The sequence below is a fragment of the Pipra filicauda genome, unplaced genomic scaffold (genome assembly GCF_003945595.2).
Source record: "Pipra filicauda isolate LSUMZ 115617 unplaced genomic scaffold, ASM394559v2 scaffold418_size605597_pilon, whole genome shotgun sequence".
NCBI lineage: Eukaryota > Metazoa > Chordata > Aves > Passeriformes > Pipridae > Pipra > Pipra filicauda.
In genome coordinates, this window is record NW_024104552.1 from 463,855 (window position 1) to 485,713 (window position 21,859).

Below are 21,859 nucleotides of genomic sequence, written 5' to 3' on the forward strand. Positions count from 1 at the left end.
ATTGCAACTTTTATTAAAACAAATGTCCAAAACAAGTTCCAGGTCTACAATGAAACCTCTTCTCTTCCAGGATGAGTAGTACAGTGGAAAGAGAGGATTTCTAACGCTTTCAGGGAAGGTGGCCAGATGACAATTTCAGGATCCTTTTCACAAACGCTCTGGAGGTGGTGGAAGCTCACAGCTTTACCAGCTGGCCATGAACTCAGACACCAGAAGGCCTTAGTCCCTCCTCTCACATGAATGCAGCTCTGAGTAGGTGGATGATGGAGTTTAATCTAAGTGCAATAAGAAGCCGGGTAAGGTGGGATGAAATGACAGCCCTGAACTACCGAATTTTTACATTTCAGTTTCTCAAGAGCACAGTGTCAGATAGCTAAAGTATGATTCATCCTGAGCACTCATATTCTTTATTAGAGTGCTTTATTGACAGAGCCTGCAAGCTATTTAACCAAGTTCTAGTTTTTCATTTGGAAACTGATTAGAGCAATCCTAAGTATGCAGAAAGATAAAAATGTACAGATATAGAGGGAAGCAGGAAAAGAAAAACAGGAATGCAAGACTTTAAATAGAAGAATATTGAGAGAGAGACTTTTTTATCAACATTTTTACTTGTACAGCCTGATAACACACTGCCTGGTATACAAAGGCCCATACCTGTCCTCTGTATTGTTAATGTGGAAAAGAATTCATTTACCAGAGAGAGAGAAAAACATCATAAAATAGTAGAGGAGAAAAATTAAAGTAGGAGAGAAAGAAGAAAATCCTCAAAATACACATACACTTGATTGGCAACATCAATTATAAAATCCTAGCTATGGTCATATTTTAAGGAACATAAACTTGTGCTTCAATTTCTTGAGAGCCTAATTTAAAGTAAGTTGAGAGCCTAATTTAAAGAAGCCAAATCTCTGGCTTCTTTTGCATCTCAAATTTCTTAATAAAAGTTAAACAGTTTCATTTTTCCTCCCCTAGAGAAGCGGCTCAATGCACAACCTCTCATCATAGATAATTATAGCTATAAAACCTTTGTCTTCTGTACAAAACAGTATTTCAGTGTGAACCTTCACAAGGTCCCATTTTTGTAACTTTACAAACATGTACGGGACTGTACGACAACAAGTTACAAGGCATCCCATGCAGGAATGTGTGTGATTTAGAAGGAACAATGGGAACTAAGAATAATAAATGCGTCATTTTGATAGATGAGCTTTAGAAAATCTTGCCAAGGCAGTTTAAAGACATAATCAGGTAGCTCACTGTCTATCAACCCCCACACCAGTGTCTATAGAAAGTAAGAGGTGCACAGCTCTGTCTTTCCATCAAAGAGTCCAGCTGGCCAGCTTATGCTGCTGGTTAAAATGGGTTTGAGCTGAGCACGCTGTTTGACATTAGAGCTGGCTGGATCTTGTGGTCAGCTGCTACACAAAGGCTGCTCACCCTTCGCAGACACCTTTGCCTGCCCAGCATAAGCCCTGCCACTCCAGAGCCCACAGAAAGGGGTTCAGGAACAAACTGTTCCTGCTTACGGAAAAGGTTATCTGCTAATTTGATTTCCTAAGCTTGCTCAGCAAGGGGTCAGACAAGAAGCAGCGCCAAGGAGGGAGTGGGAACATACAGGTCTGAGGCCTCTCAGCAATTAGGTAGTAACTAGGGTTATACTACTGCCAAATTGCACATTGTGGCACATTCTAAACTGGAGCGAGATAGGCATAAATCTCTGACTGGCTACACTGAGGAGGACAAAATCCGTTCAACTAGCAGAAAGCTGTGTTCAACACAGCATTCTGTTATCTAAAAAGGTAGCAAAATCCTTAAGACTGACACAGTATGTAATAATGGGCTCTGCCTTCCTGATTTCCACTCTAGAAAGCACATAAAACAAGAACTCAAATTCTTAACACACTTTATAATTTATACACACACAGCATTTAGCTGTAGTTATTTAAGATCAACCCAATGATTAAATTCCAACCCTTCTCAGGAAAGAAAGAGGTTTGCTTTCATTTCATCACAGGAGCAAGACCAAAAACTCAGTCCAATTGTTGATGGCACTCCTGTGAGTTTCCTGCTTCCAGATACAGCATTTGCATAAAACAGAACTTCAAAATACAAACTGCAGATGTTTCTTATTTCACATTTGGCTCACAGACCACATCTATTACCTCATGCCTGCTCTGCTGGCTTGCGTGTTTGTCTTCGGACTCAATGCACTATTCACCCCACAGAAACACAAAATTATATTTTTAGTTTCCATTCACTTCCATATAGTAACTGCAGAAGAAAAAGCTACCTTTTAAACTTAGAAAGTTTATCAATTACAATAGGAAGAGGGGAACATCCAGGAAAATAAACACATTAAATTACGCTTAAAGTTAATATAAACGTTGAACAGCAAGCCCTCAGGACATGCAGTCAGTTCCTAGGGTCTGACGAAAAAGCTGTGCACTTGTAGTTGATCAGCTGCACCTTCCTATCAAAAAAAAAAAAGCTACTGATCACAGATTACCATCTGTGTTTCACCCCTTCTTACAGCTTAGCTTTACTGGTATTTAAAACCATAATCAGGTAAGTTTTTCTCCAAGTTGTTTGTCATTCTAACATTTTTCTTACAGAATTACCTTTGTTCTCCCTCTTTCTGATTAAAGAGTTAATTCAATCTCTTCTAAGCATGGAGAAAAGTGAAGTAATCATAACTGCTAGAATGAGTCAAAAAATACTAAATGGTTTTAAGCAGCTCCCAAACTTTCCAAGTGGATCAAATAAAGGAGTTTAGCAGCCTTACTTTAAAAAAAAAAAAAGTAATTTCTCTCCTCCTTGTAGTCAAATATCAGATCTAAAGGTATCTTTGACACCAAAATAAATGGTGAAGACAGAGACTCCCACAAAATAAAATTTCACTGAAATATTTTGCTTAAGAAAAACAATGGAAAAAATCCTAATGTTGTCAAAGAAGTCTAATGTGCATTACACACACAACAGCATCTACTTTAATAGGAACATACCAGAGACTGAGCCTCCAGGCTATAGTTTTAGTGCATGCTAACAGAAGTATGCACATCATGTAAAGGAGTTCCCACACTGTTACATTTGGGTTAAAAGGATGAACTGCTCCCTTCATGTAAGTCATTAGGAGATTTTCCTTAAAAACTTCCAGTGCCCATGTCACAGAGCACAACTTTTCCCCTCACTTAGCTCTTCACCTTCCACTAACACCTATTCAATATAAGGACAGACAATACCCTGAAAATTAAAAAGTACCAGATAAAAAGAAAAAAATCCTTCACACAATACACCATCAACCCAGGATAATTCCACTCAAAACTTGTACTTCTTGTCTTTCTGTCTACCCAACTACAACTGCTTTTAATGTAAAACTTTACACTACAATAATTCTATCAGCTGTACAAAAGTCCTTGTTCAATCAGTTTGGTATTTCAGATGACGGAGAGAACAGGAAGAAGTTAAGACTGTAACTGTTATCTTTGTCTTTCCAAACTAGCAAAAAAAGGAATAAAGTTAGAAGTAATGGTATTTCCAATGTCTTTTTGTGCTTTCAGCTGGGTCACGACACTTCATACTTTTTTTTTCTTATTACCCACAGAACCATCAGGTCTTTGATCAGTGTTTGTCATTGAACTTCTATACAAAGCATTAATTCTCAACTATAAGAATGCCTCCAAAGGTTGAGAATTGCCAAAAGGTATAAATAGCTTTGTTGAAGAGTAGGCATTTGGGAGAGAAGATACCATCTTATAAAAAAGGTAAGACTTAAAATAAGAAAAGTCTTATTTATTCTGAAACATTTGAAAAAGTTGCAGCTTTCCACACCATCTGGAAACTATGCTACAAAAGGCATAAAAGAAACATTAAAAACACAAGAATACCTTATAAGGTCTCAGATTCTCAGATCTGACTCCAGGATGATTCAAGAATGTTTGTTGTCCGAATACCACACCACTGGTCTCTAACGTACTAGGAAGCTAAAAGTTTGAAAAGCATCTTTTGCTCTTCTACTTATATTTGCTAAGTCTACTTCAGGTATTTTAATGAAGAGGCAATTAGGACTTTTCCTTGACACTACTGGCACTGCCCTTCCTTAGCAGGACTGAGATAGTCTCCAGTACTACTTCAGTCATTATCCATTATCCTGGACTTGCTTAAACCTGTATGTGAGTCCACTAATTGGTGGAAGTTACGCTGTCCAATGGAATTAATGTCACTTTTTCCTGATCCTCACTCTTAATCTTCCTTGGCCTTCATGGTAAGCCTGAGGATTAACTATATACTTCCTGATGGCAGCAGCAGCAGCAAACCAAGACTATGCTGGGAGATTTTTCCACTCTCCATGAGCTGATTGAAGAGGTAGTCCATTTGACTCTAAATATTCCACACCTGCCTGATATCAGTGCAGATGCTTCCTGCAGTGAAACTGATAGATTCCTGTCAGGTTCCCGACACCAGGGTCAGGCAACTGTAACCCCTCCCCTTCAGCATTTAACTTCAGCATTTCCCTGGTCCAGCCTCCCCACTTCGCTTGCTGTAAGGTTGAACAAGTGCTAGAGCGGGCACATGGGATGCAATAAGGATACATGAGTGGAGGTACACAGAAAGGTGGGAGCAACTACGCACTAGATTATCTTACCTGTAAAATAAAATCATGCCCTGCAATCCACCCACATACACCCCTTCAGGAAAAAGAAGCGGTTTACCTGCCACATTTTCCCACATTTCAGGGACTATCACATCTTAAAAGAAGAGAGAAAAAAAATTCTCTAAACTCGACCTTCTTTTATATGTGTTAGTTCCTCCTTTCACAGATGGGCCAGCTGAATCTCAAAAAACAGCAAAGATCCCTGTGGAATGAGGAACAGAAAGATGTAGTGTCATTTATGGCATGGCTGGCTGCAGAAAAATAGGTCACTTGAGCGTGGCTGTGCAATCAATAGGATGTTTATGCCCAGGCAACCAAGCCAGATGCTGTGGAGTGGAGAGCCCAGGGAAAGCTCTCATTGCATCCCCAGGGGCAATTCCACAGGTCTCAGCAGTTTCAGGAAACACAAGGGATGATATGTCAGGACTAAGACACTTGTGAGCATATTTACATGAGCTATTCCCTGCTGCATGTTCTCCTCCTCTTCTCCAGCCATCCACCTCTGTGCTTCTGCAGCTGATCTGAGTTTCACACTTGCCACTCCTCATCTTGCCCTAGACAGCAAGAAACTTCATGTAGGAGCCTACAGCAGACATCAGAACCTTGTTATACTTCAGTACACCTTCCCACACCTTCCCCCAGCGTTGGCAGGAATAAACTTCATGACACTATATATAGTATTATTCGAGGTCTACTGAAAGAAATAGCAAAACACAATTACTTCTTTCTGAAGAAATTTTATGGGGGTTGCAGGTGCCCACACGCTGGTTGGGGCTGCAGGGCAGCCTCTGTGAGGAGTGTCCAGAGCTGCGCCAGGTTGGACACAGCTGGTTGCAGCCAGCTCCAAGCCACCCACTTCAGGGCACTGCTCAACCCAACAAACACGATAGCAACACTTTGGAGAAAGAGTTTGTTAAGAAAGAGCAAAACACAGTCCAGAAGCAATGAGCGAGGGTGGAAAAACTGCGAGGAAACAGCCCTGCGAGCCCAGAGGCGAGAGCAGGAGGGGAGGAGGAGAAGCAGGAGCTCCAAGCACCTGCACAGAGATTCCCTGTAAGGCCCTACAGAGATCAGGCTGGCGCAAGGCAATAACACAAGGAAAGAGCGTGAAGAGGAGCTGACATGGGCTGACGCCATGGTCAAGTCCACTTGCCAGCTACTGTCACAGAAAAAAACAATCTCTCTGTCTTCTCAATTCACAAGCTTTTCCACCCTGTTTTCTCTCCTGTCTCGCTGAGCAAGGGGAGTGGGAAGCGGCTGGGTGAATGTCTGGCAGCCAGCCATGGCTAACCCACGGCAGAAGCCAGTGAGAAAGCCACTTTTTGAATTACACAGTGAATACACTTGAATGTGTTTTAAAGCTAATCATAACCACAATCAGACTGTCTCATTGTCAGTGTACAACTTCAAGATGTATTTGGGCATCTGAGAGGCTACTGACAACTACAACCAAGTCAGCACTTTTTCAGCCAAAGAACAACCAGCACGGGAATTGAAAATCAGTTTAACTCTCCAACTATTAAACCACAGACAAGTTGTATGATAGAAACAAGCATCCAAAGAGTACAGAAGGCAGAGCAGGTGACACTGAACGAGTGTAGCACTATCTCTCTTCTTAAGTAACTTGTCTACAGTGAACAAACTCTGCTTCCAACAATGGCAGATGACCACCTCTGGATACAACCTCAAGTTGTGCAATTTAGGTGGCTTCCAGCTGTTCTTACCACCATGTACTCTTACTGTATTTGGCAAGTGCTCCATATCTTGAAACACATGGGTTCTTTAACAGGTATTAAACGTCCAACTAAAATCTTAGCATAAATAATTTGCAACTGTAAGAATCAATATTTGGTGGGCATAAATCCTAGACATTCTTTTGAAAAGCTACAGATGCTTTTATCCTACTAGCACTTCCTTCATCACCACCTCCTAGGGCAGATGTGATGTCTCAGGCTGCTTTTTACTATATCCTTATTCTGTACAACCATTTAAAATGAATGCATTCTTCTCAAAATTGTTACATTAATTACTACTTCCTTTAATTAAAGTTTCAAAAGCACAGAATTACTGCAAACACAGGTCTACTATTCAGTGAGTAAATGTTTAACATACAAGAGATCAGAAAAACTCCTAAGCCCCAAGACCAACACTATAATACACCCTCACATCCATCTCTCTTCTCATGCCCAGCAGTTAAGACATACATGTTCTGCACGCACTAAAAGAGTAGATGCTACATTCATAAAAGTGAATTGCCTGGAGGGAGGAAAAAACAAAGGCACTGTTTTTGAAGGGAAGTAAGTAGCTCCTGTTCACCATCACTCAAACACAGAATGTCATTTGACCTTGCAGTGATCTGTGAAAGACAGCAGAGGCCATTCTAGCAGCAGGAACACCACATTTTTAAACTCAGGTGATCAATCTTTACAATACACCATATGCAAACGTATATATACACTTATAACTGGTAACCAATTTGAAGTCTACACGTGGACTAACTCACCATTTATTGCTTTGCCTAGCCCATAAAGATAAACCTGCCTTCTCAAGATATTCCAAGAGCTGTCACATCCCCAGCTGCAGATCTCCAATAGCAGACTAAGAAAACTTGTTACAGAAACAAACCCACTGGATTTCTGTCCCTTCCCCCACCTCACATAATGAAAACAAGTGTCATCAGCTGCACCCTCCCCATGCCAGCTGTTAGGAAGCTGCCTGTGAAGCCCATGAGTACCCCAAGAAGGTAGTGCTCCACAAACTGTTGTGACCTTGCTGCTGTTCACATTTTGCTTGTGACACCATTAAATAATCTTTCAGATCCACGTGTGTCATGCTACCAATAAGGCTCAAGTACAAGAACGCAGGGCAAACCACACAGCCAGGGCTCCAGAGGCAGAGGGGTGCAGGCTACTATTTTTAGGGAGTGCCAATAATATCTTTTTGATGTCCATTATTATCAATAGATGATATTGGACAGTGGAGAGAAGCCTGACTAGAGGTGGCACAGTTTACTGAAAGTAATAAATACCTGTCATTTCATTTTAAAGTGTGCTGGTTTCACTTTCCACAGGCATCTGTTGGACACACATGGCCTAACTGAATGACTGCATGCCCCAGAGGTAAAACACATCTAGATGAACACTTTCATAGTCTTAAAAGAGCTATTAACCAAGTGTGCATTTCAAAGGCTGGTCTAGATTAATAAGCAAATGGATTAAAATGCTGCATGCCCTTCACTGCAGTTATTTAAATTCCTGCAGCACATGGCAAACTGCTGTCTTTATAGAGGTATAAGCGTTTCATAAACAGTTACATGTATACAAGAAGACGGAAAGACTAGGTCAATCATATACATTCCAAAAATAGTAATTTAATTTTTCAGACAGGCACTGAGACTGTAAGAAGCTGAATTTATTTCGCACGGGCAGCAAACTTTGTCATTAAAGTCACTGATTAAACAAGAAGCACCTATCTAAAAAAAATTCCAGCGGGATGCAAACAAGACAGCACACTTGTTTTCAAAGAATGCACTCCCATTGAACCAAAAAGCAGGAACAATATGCAAATTAGAAAAGAGAATAAAACTGAAGGCCACAAATTAAATATGCCCCAAGAAGTGTCCTTGCCTGTTACATTTTAAGATAACCAGAATTAATTTGCATCTATTACTGAAAAACTGGTAATTCCCCTGTGTAAATAGAATACTTCAGTAAGCACCTAGCTTTGTAAGGGAACTGTAAGATTTTCAACAAAACTAAGACTTCTAAATACATATATCTATAGATAACTAGAGTACAACTAGCAAAACAGAACACTTTTCAGTAATAAATACAGTTTAATAAGAGTTATCAAGTTACTGTTATGCTCCCAGATCAAGCAGAATCTATAGCAAGTAGTTGCCATTAAAGAATTAAACATATCTTGACAGAAGAAAAATTCCTTCAGCTTAAAAATAAGTGCTTAAACTTCTGCTTCCTTGTAGGATGCTCCTGTTTGCTACAAAATACTTTTCCCATGGACAGCTTCCTTAAAAAAAAATATCTAACATGGCAATAACAGGATCTTAGTAGCTGTCATCCCTTCAATAAATACCTGCATAGAGCTAATTAACTTCCACTGCTTTAGACAGATTACAAACCTTGCAAAAGAGCTTCTCGACTCTTTCCCAGTAAGAAAGATGAAGGAGGCGACTCCTATGCTGGAAATTATAGTGCACAGATGATATCTCAAGGTTAAACCTTCACCTACTTGCTTTCTAATTAATCACTACTTTCTGTTAATCTTATCTCAAATTAGATGTTTTTCTACCAGTTTTGCTACCTTACATTTCTAGTGCTTACAGATAAACATATATTAAATACTCTAGGTTAATACAAGTTCGAAAGGAATGAGGGGACTGGGGAGGAGGGAAAAGCAACATAGAAAATTTGTTCTTGAATCTTAAAGACCATTCTGACAAATGGGCAAAAGTAAAACATTCATCCAATAATTCACCAATCAGAATTGCTGATAAATTCAACACAGTATTAAACCACTTCATTTGACCCCAAACAAAAGGAAGACACTGTACCAAGAGGCACAATCTAAAGTTTTCTGAAACTAATGGAAAAGAAACATCAGCAACCTTTGCAACAGTCTGAAGTTAGTGTCAGAGTACGCTTGTGACATAACCTTTTAATATTCCTGCCCTAAACACAAATAATCAAGAATTGAAACACTCTAAATTCCTGCAGTTTCCATCAAATTAACTGAAATCTCTGCACCTACTGTTCAGAATATCCACTATCTTTGCAAGCTGTAGCACAAAGATAATGTAATTCCATTCTTTTGCAGGAAGCACTGAATAATTTAAAAAAAAATAAAAAGGCTTCAACGAGGTGAATGTGTTATACACAGAAATTAATAACTTAATCACAGTACAGAAAAAAGGAACAATGTCTTCTTTCACCTTCTAGGGATGAACATTAGCCTACTTGTAGAGATTCGGGCAGCTGCTGAGAACGTCTTAGTAGCTCTTGTATTTGCAAGAAAAACCCTGTCAGTCGAAAGCAAAACAATCCCGCTATTTACATATGTCAACTAACCATATACACATTATACAGTCACGTTTTGCAATCCCAACACTAAAACATAAACCCAAACTTCCGAAGCAAAAAAATTACTCCAACAGCACTACTTTGCACTTGCAATGGCAGAGCCAAATCACAGACCTCCACTGTGATCAATTGCTTCAATAAATCAAAACATGACAAAATATTTGTAGAAGCTCTGCCAGAAGGTGATATAGTTGGTAGTATTTCCAAACCCTGAAAAGAGCATCCAAAAGAGCCAGTACCTTGCCTCACCTGCCCAAAAGCAATGTTCACACGGCTCTAAAGCCAATTCACCAGTTTTCCTCCTCCAGTTTGACAGCCTTGACGGGGGGGAAGTCAGCCCATCGCTCACAGATAGGTGTCTCTCCTGGAACAACCTAACTCCAAGCACTAACCTATCAACGCATCCCTGCCAACCCGCAGGAACTAGGCTCTAATTAATCCAGAGACAGCGAAGTGGTGGGGGAAAAAAAGGCAAAATAGGACTCGACCCATTTGTTGCGGTCTAAATTTAAAGTGAAAAAGCATCAAGAGAAGCACGCTTCTGCCTAAGGGTATACTAACAAACCGGGGAGGGAAACGAAAGCCCGAAACATGGAAACGGATTATGTAGGTTAAGCTCAGCTTTTATCATCCGCTGCAAGGTCCAGCTAAGGCAGCGCTGAGCCCCCGGCCGGCCCGATGCCGCTGACGCCTAATCGGCCTCTCCACCGGGCCGGCCCCGCACCCTCTCCGGGCGCCACGTCCCCCCTCTGGGAGCCGGGTGTGGGGAAGGGGCCGCGCAGCTTCCCGCCCGCAGTGGGGAGGGAGACATTTCCTCAGGCGTTCCCGTGGGGACCCGGGAGGGAGCCAGCCGGGCCGGGCCGGGCCGGGGGAGGGGAAGCGGCGCGGGGCCCATGTGCCTCCCCCCGGCCCTGGCCCCGGCCCCAGTCCCATTCCTTTCCCTTCCCTCCTCAGCGCTCCTTACCCGCCTTGTAGCCGCGCAAGCCGGGCTGGGGGTGCAGCCCGCCCCACATGGTGCCGCGCCGGGCCGGGCCGTGCCGGGGGACCGCCGCTCTCGGGCGGGCGGGCGGCCCGGAGGGGCGGCGGAGGCGGCCGCTCCCGCTGCCCGGGGAGCTCAGCGAGGCGCTGCCGCCGCGGCGGGAGCTGCTGCCCGCCCCAGAGGCGCCGCGGCCATGGTGCCGGCACTGCCGAGGGCCGTGGGACCTCGCCGCCCCCTCGTAGGAGACAAAACTTGCTCTATTGCGCTGCCGCTGCCGCCTCCTGCCTCTCTAGCGCTGGGAGCGGGGCGGAGACAGGGGCGGGAACGCCGCAGATGCTGCTGCGGCTGCCGCTGCTTCGGGGGCGCCCGCTTACATAACCCGGCCCACGGGGCGAGCGGCGGCGAGGGGCTGCGGCGGGGGGCGAGTCCGGCCGGCCCAGCCCCGCACAGCCCGCAACATCCCGTCCGCCCCGGCCCCAGAGCCCTCTGCTGGGGCCGCAGAGGAGGTTCGGGGGCTCCCGTTGGGCTCGGGCTTCTTCGCTCGCTCCCTCGTCCGCCCGCGGGACCCGCGCGTCCCGCCCGCTCGGGAAGGGCCGGTGGGCAGCGGCGTGTGGCTGTCACCGGGCAAGGCGCCGAACTGACAGCACTCGGCGTGGTGTGAAGGCAGTCGGTAAAGGAGGGTGAAACGCCTGACTCCGGAGTTGCGGCACTGGAAATACCCAAGGCCACTACGCGCGGACTTTACTAAGTAGAGTTCATAATAAAATCACAATTTTCCTCTACTTTTTTTTTGTTTTAGTAAGAAATCGAAGTGGAAATAAAGAAGAATGGTAACATTCGTTTGAACGATCAGTTCCACCAAAAGCATCATAAAAGTTGAAGCCACGGGACTGGGAACAAAACGCTCCTGTCAGCAATAATTCAAACCCAGTAAAAGGCCCCCTCCAGCCCCAAGCTGCTTTGAGTCTGCTCCAAACACTTCAAGAGATATTTGTGCAATAGCAACCTTCGTGTTACTGTTGCTTGCGTCTGCCAGCCCAGTGTCCCCATTGTAAACTACCTTCTGAACAAGTGTTCAGCAGTCTCCATCATCAGATAAAAACGTAAAGAGGAGGAGAAAGCACTCAAACAGCTTCTAACTTCAGCATAACTATCCCAAAATTACAAAGCCCGCCACCACCAAGAAAAGCAATGCTTTGGACAGCATTGCAGAGTATGATGGGCATGACAGCTTGGGGAGGTGAGGTGAAACACGATCAGTTCTGTATTCACGGGTAAACATTCACAATCAATAAATAAAATTGTGTTAAAACAGTTCCTGCTGACCCAATGCATTTTTAATTAGTAGCTGATGATTACAGAATAGCTTTTATCTCTTTGGAAAGTTATATGTTATATTTCTGCATAAGTCATGTTTTATTTATGCCTAGCTTGGTATTCATAATGTAAAAGAGAGACCTCAGAAGTACTGGCATGAGCATGTAGAAATGCTGCATGTTGTTATTTCTTCCTGTTTCTTGTCTGTATAAAGCCCTTATGCACTCACTGAAGACCTGACATGATGTGCATTCCTCACCAGCTTGTTTTAGCTACAGAGTGCAACTGTCCTTGGGTGTTTTGTAGGTAGAGTTGTAGAAACAAGGTCTTTAAAAAGTTAGCAAATATTGAATAAAAAAACCAAATACTAAAACTGCAGGAGATCCTGTCAAAACTTTCACAGTGTAGCCTGAAGTCCTCTGAATGATAAAAGATCAGACACATTTTCAAGAACCCACAAACACTGACTTACAGCAGAACACCAATGCAGGAAACTAAATAATTGTTGATAACACCTTAATGAAATTGTTCAGCCTTTCAACCCTGAAGCCAGCTTCAATATTGAAGAATGTTTGCAAGAGAGACTATAGTAGATAAACATGACTATAAGAAGGAAGAATAAAAGCTAAAGTATCTAGCAAAACACTCAAGACCAAGAAACATGTAAACAGCTTAGTTCAAGACCTCTTTAAAGGACTTGTCTGCATGTAATATTTGTTGCATACTATTTTGTTGGATGAACTTGAATACTTAGCATATTTAAAGGAGGATGCAGTGAGCTATAAGGAAGCTGAATATCAAGAAAGGAAAGGCGTCTAGCTACAGGCAAGAAGAAAAATTGCCTCAGGGCTGCTGAGCTCTGGAGTTTGTGATGCTGTCCTGTAATGCAGTTGCAGGAACCCAGAGCCTTATCATGACCACAGAATGCTGCATGCCTGGAAAAGGTGTGATAACTGTTCTTCTATCCCCTAATAAGTGTCACTGCAGTGTTTTTATGTACTTTGGTATTGCCGTTCATGGAAGCCTTACAGTTTCCTATCTGTCTCCTGTCTACGTGTGAACAACACCACAGAGGAAAAAAAAGAACAGATGAAAAGGCCAAGATGAGGGTAGCAGAACACAACCAGGCAGTCTGGCTGAATCACCTCCAACTGCAGGGCTGTGCCTTCCAAGGTGTCCCTGCTGGGGCATCTGTGCTTTGACGGTGCTACTGCTCAGAGCAGAAAGAAAAAAAACATGCTTGAATGCAAGCAGTAAGATAACAGAACCTGAGACGCATCTATCATTTTGATTGGATTTTAAGTTATTTTTATAGAAACTGAATGTAATTAGTAAAGCTTTTTCACCGCAAATGATATCAGTGTATCTGTCTGGAAACTAGGCCAAATTGAAGCCAGTAGTTTTACTCTATAAATAAGTTTTAGCTTGTTAATACTTAATTCTCTATCCAGCAATGTTTTGTGTCTGCAGTCTGCTTGTGTACACAGTTCTAGACCAGGTGGAGTATTTGCTTTAGATTTTCCAAAACCTCTTGAAGAAGTGGCTTGGACCTCCTGCAAAGATGAGCTTGTGCTATTTAATGCTGCTGAAGCAAGGCTCTACTTTCACATGGGTCTCAACCTGGCAATGCAGCAGGCCCTGAGGACATCCCAAGTCCCTCTTCTTGGCAAGTCTCTGTTGTCCCACCTACAAGGCTCAGCCATGCAGGGGTGGTGGGTGGGTAGTACTGGCTCTGGTCCTTAGTCCTCACTCATGCCTTAGTCCTTCTATGCCTAAGGGAGCATACCCATCCCAAGGTGACTTGCATTAGAATAGAATCATGGAATCCTTACGGTTGGAAAAGACCTCTAAGATCATCGAGTCCGACTGTTAAGCTTATCACATTTTACATCTCTTGGGTTGATAAGAATTAGGAGCATAACAATCTGTGTTCCAGTGCTGCCTCACTCAAGAGGGGTAGACAGGTCTCAGTACTCATGGAAAACAGCAGCATGGTATAAGGGAAAACTCATGTAACCTTACACATGATCAAGGGTAAGTGGAAACAGCCTGCATCCCTGGATAACTATTGTGAAATCTGATGCTCCAGACAATGAATGGACTCTATTTCTTATTGTCTGAAAAGCCTTCTCCCCACCTCTTTTTTTCTGACACAAGCTCCACCTTCTTGGCAGAATGAACCAAAAACGACAATAGAAGATAAGAGCTTAAGCACTGGTACTAGGCAGATGCTGTCTCAATAAGGTCAGTTGTAACACATCTTAGATTTGTGATCTATCTCCAGGTTTGGAAATCACATCCTTTTTTTTACCTCTGAGTAAAAACACAATGCTCGAAATGGAATTAGGCTGAAGCATAACTGTGAAAACAGCATTTTTTTAATTAAAGCCAGAAATAAGTTCAATGTTTATTCTAAGCACTTGCTTTCACATTTAATAGAATTAACAGATTATTAAAAAAGCCTGAATGCTAAATACCTAAACATTGTTCTAAGCGAATGCAGACCATTTCTCCTATCTAATTAAGACATCAAGCATGTGTGCATTCTATCAAAAAGCGAGAGTGGTATTTCTGCAAGCACATCTATATTGTAAATTACTTTGAAATTAAAATCACAATTTTTCAATTATTGAGTTGCTTCACTAAGTACAGAAATCCTTTTCCTCCACCCACAAGTTTTTCAGCTGAACACTGAGTCCTAGCAAAGTCTTATCAGCCTTTAAGAAGCCTTAGAGCAATTCCTCCCGTTTTCCAAAAAAATAACCGCAAGACTGTATTGGGTGGCACTATAATTAAGAACAGATTAATGTACCAAATAAACTGCACATCTGTTGGTAGGGGCAGGTTGGCCTACAAAAGACTGAAATGTTTCACTCAAAGTACATGGCATGCACTGTGCAGCATTAACAATAAACTGTGTCACCTAATATCTGCAAAGCAGGCATCATGGAAAAACAGTGTACACAATGTTTTTATTTTTGCCTTTTCTACAAGCAAATGGGAGTGAGCATCTTTCACAAAGGAGCACAAGTTGATACTGATTTGAATCTGCTTTGCACCTCACTTTCACTAACAGCTTACACCGTGATAGAGGATCAAACCAAGCAGCTTGTTGTTACCATAACTGTGATTTATTACCAGCCTCCTGAAATATCAGTCTTCTTAATGTTTCAGGTTTCAGAATCAGATTTTCACCTGAGAAATTCTTTACATCTTTGCTAAAAGACCCTTTGGAGTCCAGAATTTTACACTTTTTTGTGTGTGTGTGATATGAATTTAAAATAAGTCTAAGAGATCTAAATCAACTTTGTGTCATCAACTCTGATAATGCAGGAAGAAGAATATATGCAGGGGTGGGACCCAGAGGAGATGGAGAGAATATGTAAAATACTACAGGCCAGAGGCAGGCCTTCTACTCCCAGGCTTCCAGGGTTGCTTCCTATAAAGTTTAACTCCTTGTACCAGAGCAGCCAGTGAGCCTCTTCCCCTGTCCCCACCAGGACATATCCAGCTTCTTTGCAATACATTATACTTTCAGAAAACAAAAATATTTTTTAAAAATTCTTTCTCCTACTCTCATTGCATGACTTTTTTTAGAGTTTCTCCAGTTCACTTGTTCTTGAGCCCACTCGTCCCCTTCACTTTCTGTGAACACACTGTCTCATTTTAGGAACACTGATCATTTTTTCTGCAATAGTTCTAATACAAAATGAGTTAGCTAGCTGTAAATCCTCTTGAGAGAGAGGGCTGAGACCTCCTGGTGATATTTTACATCTATTATGATGCTGAAATATTTGACGAAGGCCATATTTGGGACCTGCTGCAGTCTAGAAGCTTCATTGCAATAATGAATAAGAAATGATGATGTATCAATAGTATTGATAATATTCTTTGGTATTTTTAAGAGAGAAAGACCAACAAAATGAAGAAAATGGAGGCATGAAATAAGTGTGCTACCAGTCATCAGATGAGGCAGGCACAATTCAGTTTCACAATGGCTGTACTAAAACCTTTTCAGTTTGGCATTTTGAAAACACTGAACTTTTTGTATTTGCTTTTCTGTGTTAAAACAGAAGAAGCCTCAGCAGTGCTTCAGTTCAGGTTTTCAATCCAACTGCCACTGACAGTGCTCAAGTTTTTATAGTTGGCATTTTACTTCAAGGCGGACTTGTTTCACTCTGGATTATACACAGACAAGTGAGTGCAGAAGGATAAAGCATTGGATGATATAGCTACACAATAATTTGCAGATTTTTTTAAGCTTCTTCATGTATGTTAAATTCCACCCCAAATGTGAAGTAACTGCTGTATCAGAAACACAAATCAACATTTAGCCTGACCTATTTAAACCTACCTGCTTCAAAGGTTAATCAAAAAGCACACCCTTGTATGCAGTCACTGAAACAAAGGATCAGATCGTGCAGTCACATTCCCTGGTCCTTCTCCACCTTGGCACAGAAGGGAATAAATCCTGTTTTCCTTTTGCAACAAACATCCCTGATGAATTATATAACTTTAGAGAAATCAGAATTTTAAATTGCAAGTAGCTGTTACAGGAAATACAAAGACACTACAGCACAGCCAGTTAGGATGCAACATTGTATGAATACTTGAATATGGAAATTTCTTCCAAGTAGCCATCATTATCTGCTTATAGCCTGAACTATGCAGTTTGTTTACTCCAAGTCAGAAATACAACCTATAAACATTACCAGTCAGAAAATTATCTGGTCATTCGTGTTTAAGCCAAACCCAATATTGCTGCAAAGGGATGAAATTTCAGTAAAGTCAATGGAGTTATGCCAGCGCTCAGTTTAGTCAGCTCACTGCTGTCATATGCACATATGTAAAAGTCGGATGGAAACATTTATTTCATGCTTTAACCATAAATACGATAACTTCATGAAGCTCCCCGCCCCATTTTTTCCTCCATTGATTTTTATTCTACAAAAATCACTGACATTGATTCTACAATAATTCACTACTAATACAATACAATAATTCTCTATACACATTATACTGTAATAATGTATCAGTATTACTTTGTTTTCTCTCAGCAGTGAGAAGTCCGTGCCTAAAATGACAGGGTGTTTTATAGAATAAAATCCAGTTTCACGGAGCACTTTTATACCCACCAAGCACACACCCTGCAGATATCTCAGAACCAGCCCGCTCCCAGCAGCCATTGGCCGTGACACTGCTGGGAACTGCAGAGCGTGCAGGACAGGCAGCAATAGAAAACACTCTGATTTTGATATTCCTGACTCTGCTAAACCTAATTTGCTTATATCTTGTGCCTTGTATCCTTCTCACAATAAACTAAGAAATATATACATTAGCACACACATTTTTAGGCAGACCCTGTTCACCCAAGAAGGTAGAAAATGACTGAAGTGCACCAAGTGGACCGTACTAGTTTTTACTGACAACAGTGCTCATCAGATTTGTTTCATGGGACCTCAGGGTTCCTATGTGACATACGTACGAATCCACCACAGTATCTGAGACTGTTTTGCTTTTGACTTAAAATTAACACAGACGAGAGTGTTTATTAAAAGTAACTTTGCAGCTCTGGCTTGGCTGTAAGATTGTTCTACTTTTAACACATTACTTGAGTGACCAAATTGATCTGGGAGGCGTTTTAATAAACATGTAACCTGATCTTTGGTCACAAAGAAAACAAGAAAGCAAGTTTCTAAGTGAGCATGTAACTTTAAATGTACATAAGTAAAAGAAGCATAGAAGTTTAAGTATTGCTGCTTTAATTGCTGGGGACTGTGCCACTCATTTAAGAATTGCATATCATGTAGTGCGTTGGTGTCCCGTTCTAATACCGTGAATATCTGGTTAAATCTATTAAAATGAAATTGAAGAATCATATTTCCAATTTTCTGGTCAATGCAGTACAGTATGACACAAATATGCTCTATACTTTGACCATTTAGTTCTTGGTGTTCCTATCTTCTGAGCCAAGCATCAGAAGGTCAACTCAGATCATAGGAATATCCCCCTGGCTTCTGAAGGAAAAATGATTGTCATCCATTCACAAGGTAAAGGAGCTTGAAGGACCTAAACAAAATACATTAGTAGAAGAGATAAATAGCTTAATTAAAATTTCGGAACTGGCTGCATCCTTATAAAACAACATTATGTACAAGGTCCCAACGTGAAAATTACAAAGAACGAAAAATATACTGAAAGAGGAGATGACAAGCAGTGCAGGAGGCTAAAGTGGAGGGCGACAAAAATGTATTAAGAAAGTGCAAGAGGTGGTCATACACAAGACTTCCATCTGTACACTACTCCAACGAATGCTCTGTGAAGTCCTTGTTCAGTGACACCACTGACCACACGTTAAGTGAATAACCCCCCGTGCGGTGACTGCCAGAGCCCAACAGAAGCCCCTGCAGCCACCACAGAGCACTGCAGGCTCTGCACCTCCAGTGATCCGACAGCGCCCCTGCCAACCGTGATTAGAACCGCGCTGAAGGACAGAGAAGTACTCAGACTGGTTTTTGTTTGAAGGGGACTTTTGGGTACAGGACTATTGTCTAGTTGTTTTTGCGTTCTGTTACTGTCTTTTGCCAACATACATATATATTTTAATAAAGGATTGTTATTTCTTCCTTTTTTCCATACCCCCTTGATTGGAGCCCCTTAATTTTGGATTTACAATTGCTGAGAGAGAGGGGTTTGGTCTATCTCATAACCCATCCGCCTTAGCAAACATTCCAGTCTCTTCAAACGGAGACAGTCCTTGAGCTTATACATTTCAATTTAAGTAAACCCAGTCTCCCTTGCACAGAAATAGGAAAACTGAGCTGTGTGAAACAAAAACTACCAACCATTTTACTCGAGTCTATAATTAGCATTTTCTGTGTCATACTTTAATTGCTGAAACTGCCTCTACAGAAGCATTAAGAAATCACCAGAAAAAATTGTCACTATGAGGCACATTGAATGTTCAGAACAAAACTTCACCTTGCAAGATTTGCAAGATTTACATCAGTTCTGAAGCACAAAGAAGTCCTAAAATACAGATTTTTGTTTCCATCAGTTACATGCTTCCAATGTGAAATTTACAAAGAACAAAAATATATTGAAACCCTCCCAGAGCTCCATCACAAACAAAACATGATCTATTGCAAGTTCAAATTTGGATGAACACAGATGCAAAGAAAATGTTGGCAGATGAGTTCCCTCTTTAGGAAGAGCAGGCAAGTTAGTACACACAGTAAGTTCCATTGAACTAACAAGTCAATTTGTAAGCCAAGTTAGATCTAACAGATCCAGCTATCTAGCTTGAGAGGCTGTGAATTGTGTTTCCTTATCTAATGAAGTCCCTTTTTTTCTATTGCTGTTTTTTTAGCATAATCTTTCATATGGTTTCCAAATATAATTTTACATGAAATATATAAAGGTACTCAATGATACCATCTGGTAAAAGACTACTTTGCTGGACCATATGGTAAAAGACTACTTTGGTAAAGACTCATTTATTTAAAATACAAGTGAGCAGTCACTGAAATGGATGTTTTTTGTAGGGTCCTGATCAACCCTTATCTACAGCTGCAAGGATTTTGCTCAGAAATTCTTTTTGCTATCCCAAAGAGTGACTGCAATATAGGATTTTACTGCCCCTGGATCTTACCCTTGTCAAACATTTCCACAGCACACACTGCAGGCTGCATACTGCAGGTCCTCTCTGCCTGATGGTGATTCCATACAGAGCCGCACAATATGGACTCACAAGCTCCCTGAAGTGCTGTGGTTGGATTTACCAAAAAAAAAAAGGCAGATACAAGAGCTATTATATAAGTGCAGAAGAGGACAATGGCTTGGGGTCTTTGTGGCACTGGTCTGTGGGGATACTCTGCTTGATACACCTGCAGGGTCTGCAAACAACTTGCAAAGGTTTGAAAAGTAATTTCATAAAATCATAGAATTATGAAAAGGAGAAAGAGGGGGACTGTTCAAGAGGAATAAAAAGCCAGATTTCTGAATGTGCTCTTCCCCCACTCACACCCTTATCAGCTCTATTTTTAAATACAAAGCTAGCTCCATAGAATTTCCTGAGATTTGACAGTTGGTCACACTGCTACAGATTAAACAGAAGAGTGGCAGACTTGGCTGGGCTTGCTGCTCAGCGCAGAAAAGAGAGACCTGCCCCTGTAAGCATGTCATGGTGTCGGGAAGTAGCATTTGCTGAAGGACTAATGAGTGTGCAGCAGGCCTGCCCAGTTCAGTACACGACACAAATCCTTTCATCATGTTTCAGCTTTGATGCAGGCCCTGCCAACAGCTTCAGCCCTGTTCAACTACTCAAATGAGTAGGCAACTCATTTAGTGGGTTGCTAGCATCTGCAGAAGTAGCTGGCAAATGCATCATTGGAGTTATTCATGACAATCCTTGTGTGGGTGTGCATTGAGGCTTTCAAAGAGATGGTGTAAAATATCTGTCCCTCCAGGCCTTCATGGTATATAGCCCTTCCTCAAAATATTTCACTCTTATTCTGTCTTGCACTTTCAGACATCACTTTCAAACCAGTGGAAGTAAGTCCCGTTGTGGCCATTTCAAAGATGATGAAAACTGGGTGAACAGCAGCCTACTGTGGAATTGGAAAGTGAGTCCAGGGCACTCCAGTTTTAATGTTTCCATGTTAGACAATGCTGAATGTACTTACTACCCACAGAATTGTTTATTCATAGGTTAGTGAACTGAGGTTTTGCTAAAATTAATTTTGCTGTAACAGTGATGTCATTATTATTAACCAGTTTTAATTCCTTAAGAAATATACAAGGAGAATCCTAACAGTCCAGTTACTTCTATGCTGTGCATAGCTATTAGAAAAAGTGACAAAGATAGATAAAATTAAAAATATTGCACTTTCTAGAAAATTACTTTTTTCTTAATACTATTAAATACTGTTGTCTGAACAAATTAATACTACACAGCTGACTAATAGAGAAAGAATGGTTATATTAGAAAGGAGCATTTAATTAAAGACAGCTTTAATTTTTCAAACAGCACAGATTTTTGTGGCTGGCAGAGTATCAGCTTGCCTAGTGAAAACTGTTTTCCCTTGGAAAGAAGAGGAAAGTATAGGACGTACCCAGGAAAAGACAATTCCTTTTGGCTGACCTAAGCAGAAGTATTGGCTTGGATCTCTGAAAGGAGTTCTTTGTTATAGCAGGATAAGTTCTTCAGTAGCTACACAGATGGATTGTTTTCTGTTGTTGTTTGGTTTTTTTGTGGGTCCCCCTCCTCCCCTCCGCAAAAAAGAAAAAAAAGGAAGTTGAAATTAGCAGCAAGCTTATAACAGATTTTGGAACCTTAGCAGATGGTAATGAAGAGAGTCATGGCAGATATAGTAAAGAAAGATATTTTCCACATCTGCAGAATAGGAATCATGGAAATTAAGAAGACAATTCTGAAATAACATTAACTTCCAGACCACAATTAAAGCATAGTTAGATTTTCAGAAATAAGAAGCAGGCTCCTGGTAGGAGGCTCTGAATTTTCATTTGCTTCTTGAACAGCATGAAGCACACTGTCAGTTCTCACTAAATAGCAACAGTCAAAGAAACATATATATGTACTACGAAGTAGTGGGAATGTGTCAGTATCAAGTTTTAGAGTTTTCATGTTCTCCCCAAAAACTCTTCAGTTCAGAAACTGTTCAAGCTTTCTTTGATGTATTATGCAGAAAAATAAGTAGATTGATGAGTCTTTCTTTTCTTGTTTGCTTTTACAAAGTCTGGGCAGTCATACTGAAATCCATTTGGGGTCCCAATCGTGTTCGAAATCAAGCTGAT

At 41.3% G+C, this 21,859-nt stretch overlaps 1 protein-coding gene across 2 annotated transcripts in view; it reads right to left on the reverse strand.

The window, feature by feature from the left end:
• The window catches only part of CEP85L (centrosomal protein 85 like), a 144,279-nt gene that overhangs the window by 99,508 nt on the left and 22,912 nt on the right, over nucleotides 1-21,859 (reverse strand). The window contains exon 1 of one of the 2 annotated variants that reach the window (XM_027716300.2): nucleotides 10,712-11,228. The exons of the other annotated variant lie outside the window; for it this stretch is intronic. Within the exon in view, the coding sequence (XP_027572101.1) occupies nucleotides 10,712-10,760 (49 nt within the window). The 5' untranslated portion in view covers nucleotides 10,761-11,228. Of the gene's footprint in view, nucleotides 1-10,711; nucleotides 11,229-21,859 lie in introns of those variants that run through there. 2 annotated transcript variants of the gene reach the window in all.